Genomic DNA, 14,842 nt, shown 5'->3' with positions numbered 1-14,842 from the left:
TATTCTTCAGTAGTTTTTATGTTAAACCAAGATTTTTTTTATTTAATTCAAATACTAAATATCTTCAGAATAAACCTACCTTCATCTCGAACTAGGCCACTTCGCCATATGAAGAGTTAGCAACAGGGTCGGTGATGTTTCCATGGAACAGGTGATTTTTTTCCTAAACATTAGTTAAGAACTACGAGCCATCTCTGGATGGCCAATACACAAAGATCTTCCAGGTTTAAATTAGAGTTCTGCATCGAAAAAGACATAATCTATGCATGGATACATTGCATGAGTGAAACACAAATTTAAAAGAATACTACATCCCCAATTGTTCTAACATTAGAAACATTAGAACACATACAGGTCACAAAGGCAATATGTATAGCAGCATGTTCATTTTTTTGCACGCTTTAGGGAATTATAAGAAAGATAGGTTCTATCTGCATGCTTCTACACATTCTGAGCTATTGCGTTTTTTACTCCTACTTTGTATTAAACTGATTCTAATATATTTTATAATCGATTTCTAACTGCTTTTTCGCGTGTCTAATTTTGCACTAGAGATTCTACTTTTATTCTTCATGTTTACAAACAACTTATCTCTTTCATAGGCTCTTTATCGGTTCTCACCAGCAAAGCATAGAATCCGCTTACGCTATCCTTTTGGGCTGTTTCTCAAGAATCGATATTCCGAAAATCTCCCAAATCCCACTTCTTCTCTCTTCTTTTGTAGGCTGGCCAATGAGTTTGTCTGAAAAGTGTCCCGGCACTAGACCTGCACAAATAGCTGAGCATGTTAGAAATTCATTCATTCATTCTTTCGGTCACTCACTCATTCGTTCATTCATGTATTCATGAAACTGCAACTTTTAAGCAAGGAGTTAAGTGGTTTGTCAGAAAGGTGATGGGGGGACCACATTTTATAAGGAATAAAGTATCCCATGTTGCAAGTCACCTCGCATTTCTATGACTTTCAGCCTCGTTCCTCTTCATGGTCACGGATTTCTTCTGTGAATTTCAATATTTTCATAATATAAGATGGGGGTACTTTATGTATGATATAATATGATATATTAGTAATATAAAATAAGTTGGGGATAACGACTTCTGGTTGTTATAGGCTGGCTCAATATAAGCAGAGTTTAGAGATGAGCACAGTGACCCTCTGACAGTGCAGTTGCAGTGGTAATTTAATGCAGGTGAACACATTGTATATTTCATAGATGCCCAATAGTAAATTTGCTGTTTTGTGAAACCTTTGTTTGACCAATGCAAACATTACAATAGAGTTATACAATATGCATACACAGAAAACAGTTTGCACTGACTGATCAACGGCCAACCAACCACCCAACCCAAGAAAAAACTGCAAAGTCCTCTGGCACATCCACTCATACACATAAGACACTAAAAAGATCTTTACCGAGATCAAACTAACCCACACAGACCAATTATAAGGTAATTATTGAACAAAATCTACTACCTTTACTCAACAAACAACACACATGGATGATGACACTCCCAGAGCGGCACAGATCAAGCAGCAGTGCCATGAAATAACAGAAGGTACTATAATCTAAATAGTATATTTGGTATGGTGTTGATTTTGTTTTGAACAATTTGGACTAATCAGTGGTAGTCCGCTATTTTTTTAATAATTCATAAAAACACAACATAACCTCCATTTAGCTGCTGGATCACACCGTCCCATGTCCTGGAATAAACCAAATCAACCCTGGTTCCGCTCTGCTGCCTGCGCGCTGTGTCTGGTCCCTGCTCCATTCTCTACGGTTCTTGCTATAGACCCTTTAATCCTTCACAGTCGCTGATCTCCATGGGTTCTCACACTTTTCCCTCTGTGCCCGTTTCTGAGTCACGACAGAGACATTGTGTGTGAACGGGGTTAAGTCCCGAGCAGTCTCGGGTGGTTGTATGTCGTTACAACGCATACTTTTACAACGCATGCCTTTACAATGCATTTTTTTACATTGCACCATCCTTTACAACGCATTCCATTACATCGCATGACACAACATCGCATTTTAAGAAACTACCTTTACAACGCATTCCATTACATCTTATACTACCTTTACAATGCATACCATTACAACACATACAGTTACATTGCATTTATGGTAAGTAAAATTACTATTCTAACTCCATGGGGTGCAACAGTTGGGAAAGTATTGGATAGTGTAGGGGTAAAAATTACTATTCTAACTCCAGTGAGTGCAACAGTAGGGTAAGTGTTCGATAGTGTAAGGGTACTATGCTTTGTAATGGTATGCGTTGTAATGACTGCGTTGTAATGACATGCGTTGTAATGGTATGTGTTGTAGTGACATGGGATGTAATGGTTGCGTTGTAATGGCATGCGATTTAAAGGATGTTGCGATGTAATGACTGCGTTGTAATGGTAGTGCGATGTAAAAGTTGCGTTGTAAAGGTGTTCCCCGTATCGGGTTGGCCTTCATTGTTACCACGGGCATACTCTGTGGCACTTTACAAGTGCACATATGAAGGTTGTCAAACACTTACCCACTCCACTTTTGCATATTCAGTTTTGCGCGTACATGTAGATAAAATCAAAAAGTTGAAACCGTCTGTTGAATTTCTCACAAAAAAAACTTTTATCTTTACCTTGCATATGAATGTGGCTATGTGTTTGGAGCAATGGATACTGCTACTAAGGCAGATGTGCAGTTTTGGGGGCTATCAAGAAGGCATGCGCTCACCCAGGGCGCAGCTGTGCACCTGTTTTTATGGGACTGCTCTATCTAAAGTGGATACTTCGAACTCAGAATTTCTCTGAGTTAGCACATGAGCTCCGGAATGATACACTCTAGGCTCCTTTCTTGCTTGCACGAGGCCCCTAGTGTCCTTGCTGTGCATGTCACTGGTGAGTGTGTGGTTTTTAAACGAACTACAACTTTTTAAAATGTATTTTTAAATTGTAAATAACACCTGTAAAGCATCAAAGTAATATAGTGGATGCTCGTTTTGGGTAGAGACCCACTTGGTCTTTTGGTTTAATTTGTGTGATCAAGTGGTACAATGGAAATGTGTTTTTGTATGTAATATTAGATATAATTTATTGAATATACCCATGACTGACCAAGATGAAATAATTACCTCCTTCCTTTCCAGTGTGTCCTACATGGAATTTCTGAAGCCCTTTGCCTTACGTCGACAGATGTGGAAGAACGCCAAGCACATGACTGCCGCAATGCATGAAACACAGAAAGAGGCAGGGCTCGGGGCTCTGAGCGCTAGACTGCAGAAGAAGGTATGAGGGTGCGCACAGAAGAACCCTTTGGAACTTCTGCATTTCCGAGTATGGATTCATTGAGAACAGGGGCAGTGTGTGGGCTCTTAAAAGTGTTTTTAACAGATTAACCTAAAATAGTACAGAAAACACATTTTTTTAAATTTAGCAGTTATTGTATTGGAGAAATTTTATAGCGCCTCATACCCCTGAAGAGACTGCAGAGCACTGTGATTCACACAGGGTTCCTGGGCATCCTTTTCACAGTGAATGGATGATAGGTAGGTGTAGTCATTCTACCTATATGGTAGGTGTAGGTGAAACTCCAGATCTCGAAGTCATGCTCTAACCACGGTGCACCGATCTGGGAGCTGCAGGTAGATAGAAGTTGTCAATGACATTTGTGGGAACATCTGCAGAGCATATTTTATATTCACGCTCCCAGCTGAGCTGCTCTCATTCGCTTGTCATTGGCTTGGAGGTGGAATCTTCTGTCATCTCTGTGTGTCTATTGGTGCCTTGGTCCACCCGCTTTTGGCTAATGCCTAAATCTGTGCCTCATATTGCGCTTAGTTACTGCTAGTATAGGTGTACACCGTTGCACTGCAACCGAAGTAAAGATTTTTAGTAGCTCCCACGTCAGGCGTAGGGTAGCATTGTTCTATTGCTGCAATAGCGAACAAAGGGGTTCTTATTAGCTACCAAAGGCCCTATAGGAGTAGTTCCCGTTTGTTTAATGGGTGGAGGCCTGGCTTCTTTGGACAGTGAGTAATTTAGTCCAGGCAATGTCCTTACTTCCATCTGCATGTAGTTAATTCCTTGTGTGCCTAATTAGTCTACCTTTTGGTGAGGATGGGGCAACAATAATGCCTTAAACAGTGACACATCTCATTTATGCAGGTCAAGTTTTTTTTGCCTAATTTTGGAAATTTCCTCCCATTTATTCTACTAGTTAATTGTCCGTAAAAGTGTTAATTATTGGGTATTTCTGGTGAACCCATGTTCTCTGCATTGGCGGCCCCTTCGCTAAGGCAGAGTAACAAGAAAAAATAAAATGACAATAGCACATTGTTATTATCATTTTATTTTTCTGCATGGAGCCAGGTTGGGGCTTGGCTTGGCTGGGCTGGTTCACAGGAGGAGGAGTGGTATGCCGACCAAACCATCATGCGCACTTAGCGTTTCTGCACCCGGCAGTGTTGCAAAGCCTGGTGGAGAACTGTCCTAAGGCTCCCGTGCACTTCCTCAGTGACCAAACAGGCTGCTCGGACCAATCATGACGCTGCTGTAATGCTTCTGACAGCAGCATCATGATTGACTTAGAGGAGCCTGGGAGCTTCCTGCTTCCGGCAGCCATAACCTGGAAAGTGTTTTATTTTTTCAACCCTGCCCTGCCACTCCTGATCCTAAGCAGCCACCACTGGTTCTCTGAGGTTTGACTCTGAGGTCTGGGGTCTGACTTCCTCTAAAACTCTAGCTTTGCTCTTTGTGTGTAACAGTTGCCTAGCCCTCTGTGTGAATGTGAGCCTTGGTTCTAAGTGTGAGTGTGTTAATGTTAATGTTAATGTTAATAGGTATTTGTAAGCGCTCGTACGCCCGGGGGCTTCATGGCGCTGTAGGAAGGAGCAAGCGCAGGGTCACAGGGGAGGGGGAGCAGCTCAACCGTGCGCCTGAGTGAAGAGCCAGGTTTTCAAGGAATGTCTAAAACTGAGGATGTTGTCATTCAGTTTCAAATGGAGGGGAAGGGAGTTCCAAAAACCAGCTGCCAGAAGGTCAAAGCAGCTGCCTCCAAGACGCTTCCTCTTGTAGGATGGAACAGTCAGAAGCAATTTATGAATAGAACGGAGATTACGTGAGGGAGTATATCTCTTAAACATGTCTCTGATGAAGAGGGGGCCAGAGTCGTGCAGAGATTTGAATACAATGCACCCTGTTTTAAACGCCACACGCTGCTCCACAGGCAGCCAGTGTAGCTGTTTCAGGCCAGATCTTACAGACTGCCTCTTTGAGAGGTTCAGGAGGAGTCTGGCAGCCTGATTCTGAACCAGCTGAAGGCGTTTGAGCTCTCCAGCTTGAATGCCAAGGTAAAGACTGTTGGAGAAGTCAAGTCTGGACAGAACCAGGGAGATGACTATCTGAGTGAGAGCGGCCGGGGAAAAGAAGCTGGCAATTTTCTTGATTTTCTTCAGCTGGAAGAAAGTAGCTGAGACAACTGCTCCGACTTGTTTTTTAAGGGAGAGGTCTTCGCTAATGTGTATTCCCAGACTCTTGACCGAACATGACTTAGATGGAGGAGTTCCCATACAGGAAGGCCAGAAGCTGGGGTTCCAGCTGTGGGCGCTCAGTCCCGGCAAGACCAATTCGGTCTTGCCTGGGTTAAGCTTCAGATGACTGCAGTTCATCCATTTTAAAATGTGGGACATAGTGTTTTGAAATTCAACCACAGCATCCTTGGTGTTTAACGGGAAAATCAACTGCAAATCGTCTGCATAGTTGAATATCGTAACTTTGGCCCTCCTAAGGGAGTACAATAGGGGGCGTAGATATACAGTGTGGCGCTTGGTGTGCGCAGAGCCGGACTGGGAACCAAAACCGGCCCTGGCAAAGTGCTCGGCCGGCCCCCCATCCCCCCCGGGGGGGTTGTGGGTGCCGCCGAGCTCTTTACCAGGGCCGGTTTTCGGCCAATTTTGTTACAGGGCCGAAACGGCCCAGTAACAAAAACGGCCCCCAGGGGCCCCAAACCGGCCCATCACCCGTGTGGCGCACCGGTGGATTGCCCGGTGCCCACCACGGCCAGTCCGGCCCTGGGTGTGCTGTGTGTTAGACTATGCTCTGTACACGAGGCATGTCTTCTCATATGAGAGTGAGATCTAACAGTGTATGGCATATTTAAAAGCCCATAGCACCACAGAAACTACACTTTTGTTGACGTTCCACTGGCGATACACATGGCGGCGTTAAGCCACTTAACATGGCTTAATGCCGCCTTGTAAATAAGGCACCCTTTCACACTATACTTAGCGTGAAAGGGGTGGGCAATGGGTGCTGCGGTGAGCGTTCCACCGCAACGCCCATTAATTTTGACGCTGCCACCTATTTACAAGGGTGGTGTAAATAGGAGGCAGCGCCAAAATTAAGACCAACAAAATCTAGTCTTATCATGGCGAAGCAAGGAAAAATGCTTTATTTCGCCTCATTTTTGCTGATTCTGTGTGTGCTGCATTGTGCATCACATATAGAAACAGCAACACACAATGCATGTTTTTTTATGTGCAGGAAGGTTTCCCTTCCTGCACATAAACAATCATTTTAAAAATGACAAGATGCAACTTCTATTTGTGCTGCACAAAGCAGTACACAGAAGTTACACATCGCCATTTAAGATTGTTTATGTGCAAGAAGGGACTCATTCCTACACATAGATAATTCCCCCTAACAATTGTGCAAGGGTGCCTGCTTTGGCACTAGGCAGCTAAAATTAGCTCCAGGACAGGGGGAAACTCAGGGCTGTATCGTATTGTTTGAAAATACGGTGCAGCCCTGTGTTTCAGAATGGCAGAGCGCGGTGTTAAGCCAAGAAGGCTAACGTTGCACTCCGTCACTTCTTTGTAAATATGCCATGGTAAGTCAGGGCTTACTGCTTTATAATTCGAATGCATAGCTGTCTGTGTGAGCGCGAGGTCTGGATATCTGGGTGAGTGGTAGGCTTGTTTCTCGTGTGAGTGATGTCCTCTTTGTGCTCTGAATGTGAGATCTGCTTCTCTGTGTGAGTGGCAGGCCTGACTGAGTGTGAGGACTTGCTCTGAAGGTCAGGCCTGGGTCTCCCTGTGAATGGAAGGCCTGGCCCTGTGTGAATCTGAGGGATGTGTGAGTGGGATTCCTGGATCTCTCTTCCCAAATCTTAGAAAGAGGCCATCAATAGCCACTAAGAAATAACGTATGCAGGAACAAAACTCCAAGACGTACAATAATAAGCATATCTTTCTTACTTACGAATGCTAAATTTGAAAAATGCATATATCAGAGTCTGCAGCGATGCACTCCATTTTTCGGCAACCCTTTTTGCCTGCATAGATTCCCCCAACAGATTGTCTTACAGTTTGCAAGAACATAAATCTTGTTTTGTACCCAAAGCTGCATTGAACTTTAATATTTGATAAAACTAATATGTAAACTTTTCAATTTAACTCCTAGTTGCCCAGTGAATGGAAGACTCTCCGTCGCGCCTGCAAGAAGCTGGATGCAGATGGCAGCGGTTACCTCTCCTTGCCAGACTTCAAGTCTGTTCTCAAGCTGTGTAACCTCACTCTGGACGAAAATGAAGTTTACCAACTCATGTCCAAGTATGACCAAAATATGGAAGGGCGAATAAATTACAGAACCTTTCTGGAAGACTCTGGCTTGAAAGGACGCACGTCTGCCATGAGTAAATCAAGTGAGCTTGGGGTGTAACACGGCCAAGATCCATGGACATCCCCCCATCAAACCTAGAATGTAAAGGAAATGGATATATGCAGCACGTGCCCTCCTTCCTACATGTTCACCCTTCCCAACAAGAGGGCCTGGGTCAGGCATCAGACATCCTTGATATACCTATAGGTGCAACCCTAACATCTGGAAACAAATAATTGTACAAAGTCGCCCTAACACAACACATCGATTTGTTGTATATGCACACCCTTGTTTACTAAAAAAACAATGTTGTACTCTTCTCCAACTCACTCCTTTCCTTAACCAAATGTGTAAGAACACTAATTGTAAATCAGACACCTGTATGCTACCAAAGTGCTGCATTCTTATTGGCTCTTAGCCTGCTGAGTTACAGTTTCGCCTCTGGCCCTCTGACTCCATCCTGATCATTACGGACCAAGGACTGCTCTCCTCCTTGGAAAATATTGCGTAAATATGACACACTGTGCCTTACACTTTACTGGAGTTTGTATCTTTGACCTAAAATCATCAAATAGTTTTATCTAACATTCAAAATACAATGGGGCATATTATCAAAGGAAACATCGCCGCTTTTTCGGCAAATATCGCCAAAAAAGTGGCGAATTTTTTATCACCATATTTACAAAGACACGCTAACAAGCGTTAACCCGTGTTTCCTTGCGACTTTGCATGTAATCGATCAATATCGCTAATGACATGCAAAGTAGGCATTCCTGAGCACAACAACATGGGAATCCTCGCTAACACAGCTTCACAATATTTACAAGCCATGCAGCAGACCCGCGAAGCGATAAAAATAACTGCGCTAACCACGGTTATCGCAGGAATGTAACACCTGCTTTTAAATTGACTTAGGCATACTGATAATGGGAGGTGGATTGCCAGGTTAGGTCCACAATCCCCTACCAGAAAGCCTCTCCTTAGCGCTGTGAAATCATCGCAGGATTTCAAGCGCTATTCCTGATAATCGGCCTCTATCACTGGAATTACATTGCCTGTTAGAAAAACGTTGAAAATACGTCGCTAACAGGGCGATGCAATCCAGCGATAAAGTAAATTGCGCTTAGCGCGATTTGTGAAAATTATCGCATCTCCTTGATAATATGCCCCCATGTTTTTAAAGTAAAACTGGGTGTAAGTTATTTATAAAAATAATATTACTATTTTGTATTTGCTTTGTACAATCTGAATTCAGGAACATGAAATTATGAAAGATCGTGTCAATAGTCCATTTGTTACCTATTTTACTTTCACTTTCCATAAATGTCCATCTCAGGGCAATGTTAGTTTGTTTTTTTAACCAAAAATGCTATTGAAATAAGAACGAAGTTACATAACACATCTCTGTATTTTATTGTATGTCTTAATACAAAAATAATTGTTATGATTAAAAATAGTTAGAGTTCCACTCAAACACACAGTCTATTTCCAGTATAGTAAAATATGCAGTGTCTGTTTTCAAGCATTTGTGTTATGCAGGGAATATGGTAGTTGATTGGATGTCATAATATCAACCTGCAACAAAGTTGACTCCCCAGAATCTACTACCACTGTATCGTCAAGACAAGTACAGACAGACAACTATGGATCCACTAATTTAACTCTATATCTACTTATAGTCAAGGTACGTTGAGTAAGAATAGTACATTGGTAATTTTATTTCCTTACCTTGACAGGATAGTGGTGGCCGATATTGTGGACTCAATATTATTTCACTGTGGCCGGTGCAGCATTAGAGCCGTACTCCTAGAAAAGTTTGTACACCTCCGATCAAGCAGAGGTGTAAAGCGCCTAATATACGTTTGCATTTTTTGTGAATTGGGTTTCTGGTTGGTAGAATACAAATACGTAAAAGTTTATGAAACATATAGTTAAGAAAAACCTATAAGATAAACAAACAAGCTTCTGATCATGGGGGGAGAGGGTGAGACTCCAGGCATTCCAGGAGTAAGCCAGGATTGCTACTAGAGTCACACCTACTCATAGTAAAATCCATGTGATTTAAACCCTATGTTGCAGGGACGTGTGAGGAATATGGTTGAGTGAGAGCTAAAAAAGAAATACGAGAAAGAGAGATGGTAGAATCTCATTTTTTAAGTCTGCATCCCCTTTGCAGAAAGTCCCTTTAGGCCTATTGCTCTTTCGCCTACCTTTAATTACTCGCTTCAAGGCATTTTACCACTCGTAAGATGAAACATGATCAGCAGTGCTCTAATACAGAAGCTGCACTTTCCTGATAATGCCATAGGTTTCTATGTGTAGACGCAAAGCTGTTTAGCCATCTCTGTGCCAGGTCACTGCAGTCTGAGAGCCAGCAACATGTGTTGGAGTCTTTTAGGCCAGATGAGCCAGTGGGCTTAATGTACGCCCTCCCCTGCCACTGTCCATGGAGACTGATGCAGGTGATACAGTCTCTGTAGTAATGTGATTTTATAGTTGCACACTGGACCTGTTTGATTCTAACCCCCACCCTCCAAAAGATGTATATTTCCTAGAATTTTCGATTTACATGATAACTCACACACTCACCCTTCAGTGAATATAGCATTTATATACTTTGAATGAATAGAGTATGAGTGTTCAGGCTTAATGTTAAAAAGTCTTCATTAAGTACTTGCAATAGCCTTAGGTTCTCGTTTTTCTTCATATGCATTACACCAAATTAACAGATTACTTGAATCCATTCCTGGGTCCTTTTGTGTATGAAGCATATGTTTCAAGGGCAGTTTTCTGGAACACTGAAATAAACAATTCAATGACTTATAAAAAAGTTTCTCTCTCAACCTTCGCCGCACAGACACACACAAACACTTTGCTTTAATCAAACATTGACCGACTAATGTACATGGCTTCATATTTCAGGTTGTTCTACATATTATGCTGGTATTTTTGTACTGAGTACTTGGCTGGCACTCATTAATTTGTATGTGTCTAATTCTTTATATCTGAAAACACACTTGTATTACACCCAATGATCCAACTGATTAACAAATCAATAAAGTAAGTTGCATACGAATCCATCTGCCTATTTCTAAGTTTGTTCCGCTTTTGGCACAGCATTTCATTCGCACAACATTTTGGAATTGCTTGCTAGCCAAAATCTCACAATGCACCGTGCATGTACAATCAGAATGATATTGAAAAGCAGATTTGTTTCAAACATTTTATTTAGGCTTTAAGTACAGTGTCTCCACTCTATGAAAATATATAATATCTGAAAGAGACATGTTAGTGATAGATTCCTTACCTTAGAATATCCCCAGGCGTTTTGTTTAGCAGTACCCTTGCTCGTCAGTGGGTGGCGTCCTGTGGCTCTGCGTCCGTCACTGGCGTCATCAGCGCTGAGATGACGTCACGGAGAGTACTTAGGCGCCACCCATGCGCGCTGACGTCAGTTCTTTCTTTTTCCGCGCCAGGAAGCGCAGATCCGGATTGAGCACGTACCTTAGTCTCTTTTTGACCACTATTTTGAGACTTTTGTCTCCCCACTTTTCTCTTGGTGCGCGTAGGGATGCCCGGCTTTAAGTCCTGTGGGAGCTGTCGCTGAAAAATGTTGGTAGCGGCCCCCCAGATGTTTACCTCTACTGCCTGGAGGCCGACCATGACTCCTGGTCTACCGTGACTGCCGTGCGATGGCCCCCAAGGCCTTCCGGGAGCGGCGGCGGAAGTTGCTGGAGGTCCAGCATTCGCCGCGTCGTCGCTCCCGGTCTAGGGGCCATTCCTGGGACCGCTCACTGGACCGATGACGTCGCACCTTGGACTCCAAGACTTCGCCTTCGGACTCCAGTTAGCGTCCCCATAAAAGTAGGTCAAATAAGCGTCGTCCCCCGTCGCTCCTCGGAGGCGGACGAGGGGGACAGGTGCCTCGCCCCAGCGACTTCTCTGGGCCCGAGAGTCCCGCGGTCTACCCGCCATACCCGGGTCCATCGGCGACTCCTGAACGGATGCAAGAATTCCTTGCTGCTTTGGACCGCCGTTACAGGCCTTCGGCTCCAGCCGGCGTTCCTTCAGGCCCAGCGGACCAGTGTCCAGATCCTGCTGGCCCGGCGGCTCTGCCATCAGCTCCAGCCCCGGCGCCACAGGATCCTGCACCGATGGCTCCGGCCCCGGCACCACGAGGTGCAGCATTGCCAGCTCCGGCGCCACCCTTGGCTCCAGCCCCGGCGCCACCCTCGGCTCCAGCCCCGGCCCGACCTCGGCTCCACCCCCGGCTGAGCACTGGGTGCCGTTTATCCCACACTTGCTACGGTTCCCTGACCATTTTGTTCTGGCCTGGGATCCGCATTGGGAGCCGGCGCCAGTCCGGCTCCGGCCGGCGCCGTTCACAGCACTGTTTCCAACGCCGTTCTTCCCATCTCCGGCTCTGCCGCCGCGACCGGCCCCCTTTACACCCGTGGCAGATCCCAACTGGGAAGGGTCCGAGGACCTGCTTGCTCAGCAATGTGACTCCGAACTCGATTGGGTGGACAACTTGGAGGATGCAGGCGATCTCGATGTCTCTTCTGACCATTGGTTTGCCTCTCCCCTGCCTACTATGGAGGAGGGTGCATCCTATATGATGGTCCTCCGTCGGGCTGCTGAGGCCCTCAATCTTGACCTCCCCACGGTGGCCCTCAAGACCAACCTCCTCACAGAGGTGCTCCAAACAGCGTCTACTTCGGCAGAGCCACTGCTTCCCTTTATTGACGCCCTTACAGAGGTCTTCTTGGGCACTTGGTCAAGGTCGCCCAAGGGGGCCCCGGTGGATAAACACGTCATCAGACACCACCGACCGGTGACCCCGCTTTCTTGACCACTCACCCTACGCCTGGGAGCCTGGTCATTTTGGCCTCTATGTCGCAGAGTGCCTTTCCCATGGCCCCGCCAGATAAGGATTCTAAAAGGCTGGATCAGTTTGGGAAGCGGTTGTTCTCCTCGGCCAGCCTTGGGCTGCAGTCGGTGAACACCACCTGCTTGTTGGGCCGCTACTCCCACGCGGTGTGGGACGCCATTGCTCAGGTGTTGTCTCACTGTCCTGAGGAGGTGCAGGCTACACTTTCTCAGGCGATTGCTGGGGGCAAAGATGCGGCTAAGTTTGCCATCTGGTGTGTGTTAGACACCGCTGACTCCCTGGGCAGGGTGATCTCTATGACCGTGGCATTGCGGCTTCATGCCTGGTTGCGTTCGTCCGGGTTCTCGCCCGATGTCCAGAGTTCGCTCATGGACATGACCTTTGATGGCACCCGCCTGTTTGGCGACAAGGTTGACAATGCACTGGAGAGCTTTAAAGCTCATGGGCTACGGCCAAGTCCCTGGGTCTTTCTACTAAGGCCCCGGCCACTCCTGGTTTTCGTTCCTTTCATAACCAGGGTTGAGGTGCCCAGGCGCGCTCTTCCACCAGGCCTGGGCAAAACCAGCCACAGCAAGGCTGCGGTCACGGTTTCCGCAAGGGCGGGGCGGGGAACCAACGTGCGGGTCCATCCACTTCCACCCCCGCTGCTTCCGCCTCTAAACCCTCTTAATCTGAGCTTCAGGGATTACCCCACGCCGGTGGGTGGAAGGATCCGCCACCACCTCCCTCACTGGCACGAGATTACGTCAGACAAATGGGTGCTGCAGATAATCTGCAAGGGTTACTCCCTTTCCGTCCCCACCCCCAGCCATGTCACCTCGGTGCCACCACATGTCGAAGGATCATTTGGCTCTTCTCCAACAGGAAGTTGCAGCCCTCTAGGCCAAGGGGGCCATTGAGTGCATTCCTGGGCCAGAAGTAGGGAGTGGTTGCTATTCCCACTACTTTCTGGTCCCCAAGAAGGACAAAGGGGGTCTGCGTCCCATCTTGGACCTCCGGGACGTGAATCGCTTCCTCCGGAAGTAGAAGTTCAAGATGCTCACCCCGGCTCGGGTCTTGACTGCTCTAGACCCTGGAGACTGGACGGTAGCGTTGGACTTGCAGGACGCATATTTTCACATCCCCGTCCTGCTGGCCCACAGAGCGTTACCTGCGGTTCACAGTAGGCCGGGAGCATTTTCAGTATGCCCTGCTCCCCTTAGGCCTTACCAGCGCCCCTCGGGTGTTTACGAAAGTGATGGTGGTGGTCGCAGCTAATCTACGCAGGTCAGGGGTGGCAGTCTTCCCGTACCTTGACAACTGGTTGTTGAAGGCGGTTGTTGAAGGCGGGCTCGCCCCAGGCAGTCGTCAACCACCTTCAGACTACAGCCGACCTCTTGCATTTGCTGGGGTTCTCAAGTCGCAACTGAGTCCCTCTCAGAAGTTCCCAATCATCGGAGCAGTTCTGGATTCGACGCAATTTCAGGTTTATCCTCCCGAGCAGCGAGTCCAGGATATTCGGGCTATGATTCTGATCTTTCAGCCCCTATCCCGGGTTTCAGTCAGGATGACCTCCAGCTCCTGGGCCTGATGGCCTCCTGCATCCTGCTAGTGCGATATGCCAGATGGCATATGAGGGCTCTGCAGTGGGACCTGAAGTTCCAGCGGGCACAACATCAGGGCAACCTGTCCGATCATGTCCTGATCTCAGAGGGCACTGCACGACAACTGCAGTGGTGGCTCATGAATCGTGATTGGGTCAATGGCAGATCCCTCTCCCTTCCCCAACTGGAGCACACAATGGTGATGGATGCGTCCCTCCTGGGATGGGGAGGCCACTTGGGAGAGGCGGAGATCAGAGGCCTCTAGTCTCCGACGGAGTCCCGGCTCCATATCAACCTTCTGGAGCTGCGGGTGATCTGACTTGCCCTGAAGGCATTCCTTCCCTCTGTCCGGGGAAGTGTAGTGCAGGTGTTCACGGACAACACCACCATCATGTGGCAACAAACAGGGCGGGGTCCTGGACCCTATGTCAGAAGGCTTTGCACCTCTGGACATGGCTGGAACGTCAAGGCATTACCTTGTTGGTTCAACACCTGGCAAGTTCTCTGAACGCCAGGGCGGACGAACTCAGCCGCCGGTGCTTGATGGATCACATATGGCATCTGAACTCGGACATTGCGCAAGGTCTCTTTCTGCAGTGGGGAGAGCCTTGGTTAGATCTATTCGCCACCGAAGAGAACGCGCAATGTCATCAGTTCTGCGCATTGGAATTTCCAAAGCGGCACTCTCTCGGCGACGCTTTTCATCTCAAGTGGATCTGT

The 14,842-nt window shown here is 46.6% G+C and overlaps 1 protein-coding gene across 1 annotated transcript in view; it reads left to right on the top strand.

Moving 5' to 3' along the window:
• Positions 1 to 10,726, top strand: part of LOC144821250 (EF-hand calcium-binding domain-containing protein 6-like) — a 403,952-nt gene extending 393,226 nt beyond the window's left edge. The window contains exons 17-18 of the mRNA XM_078678029.1: positions 3,139 to 3,277; positions 7,451 to 10,726. Of these exons, the coding sequence (XP_078534155.1) occupies positions 3,139 to 3,277; positions 7,451 to 7,708 (397 nt within the window). The 3' untranslated portion in view covers positions 7,709 to 10,726. The remainder of the gene's footprint in view (positions 1 to 3,138; positions 3,278 to 7,450) is intronic.
• Positions 10,727 to 14,842: the final 4,116 nt, after the last annotated feature.

Source organism: Lissotriton helveticus, chromosome 2_2 (genome assembly GCF_964261635.1).
Source record: "Lissotriton helveticus chromosome 2_2, aLisHel1.1, whole genome shotgun sequence".
Lineage (NCBI taxonomy): Eukaryota > Metazoa > Chordata > Amphibia > Caudata > Salamandridae > Lissotriton > Lissotriton helveticus.
Note: the sequence above shows the minus strand (reverse complement) of the source record. Positions and strands in the feature narration are given on the sequence as shown.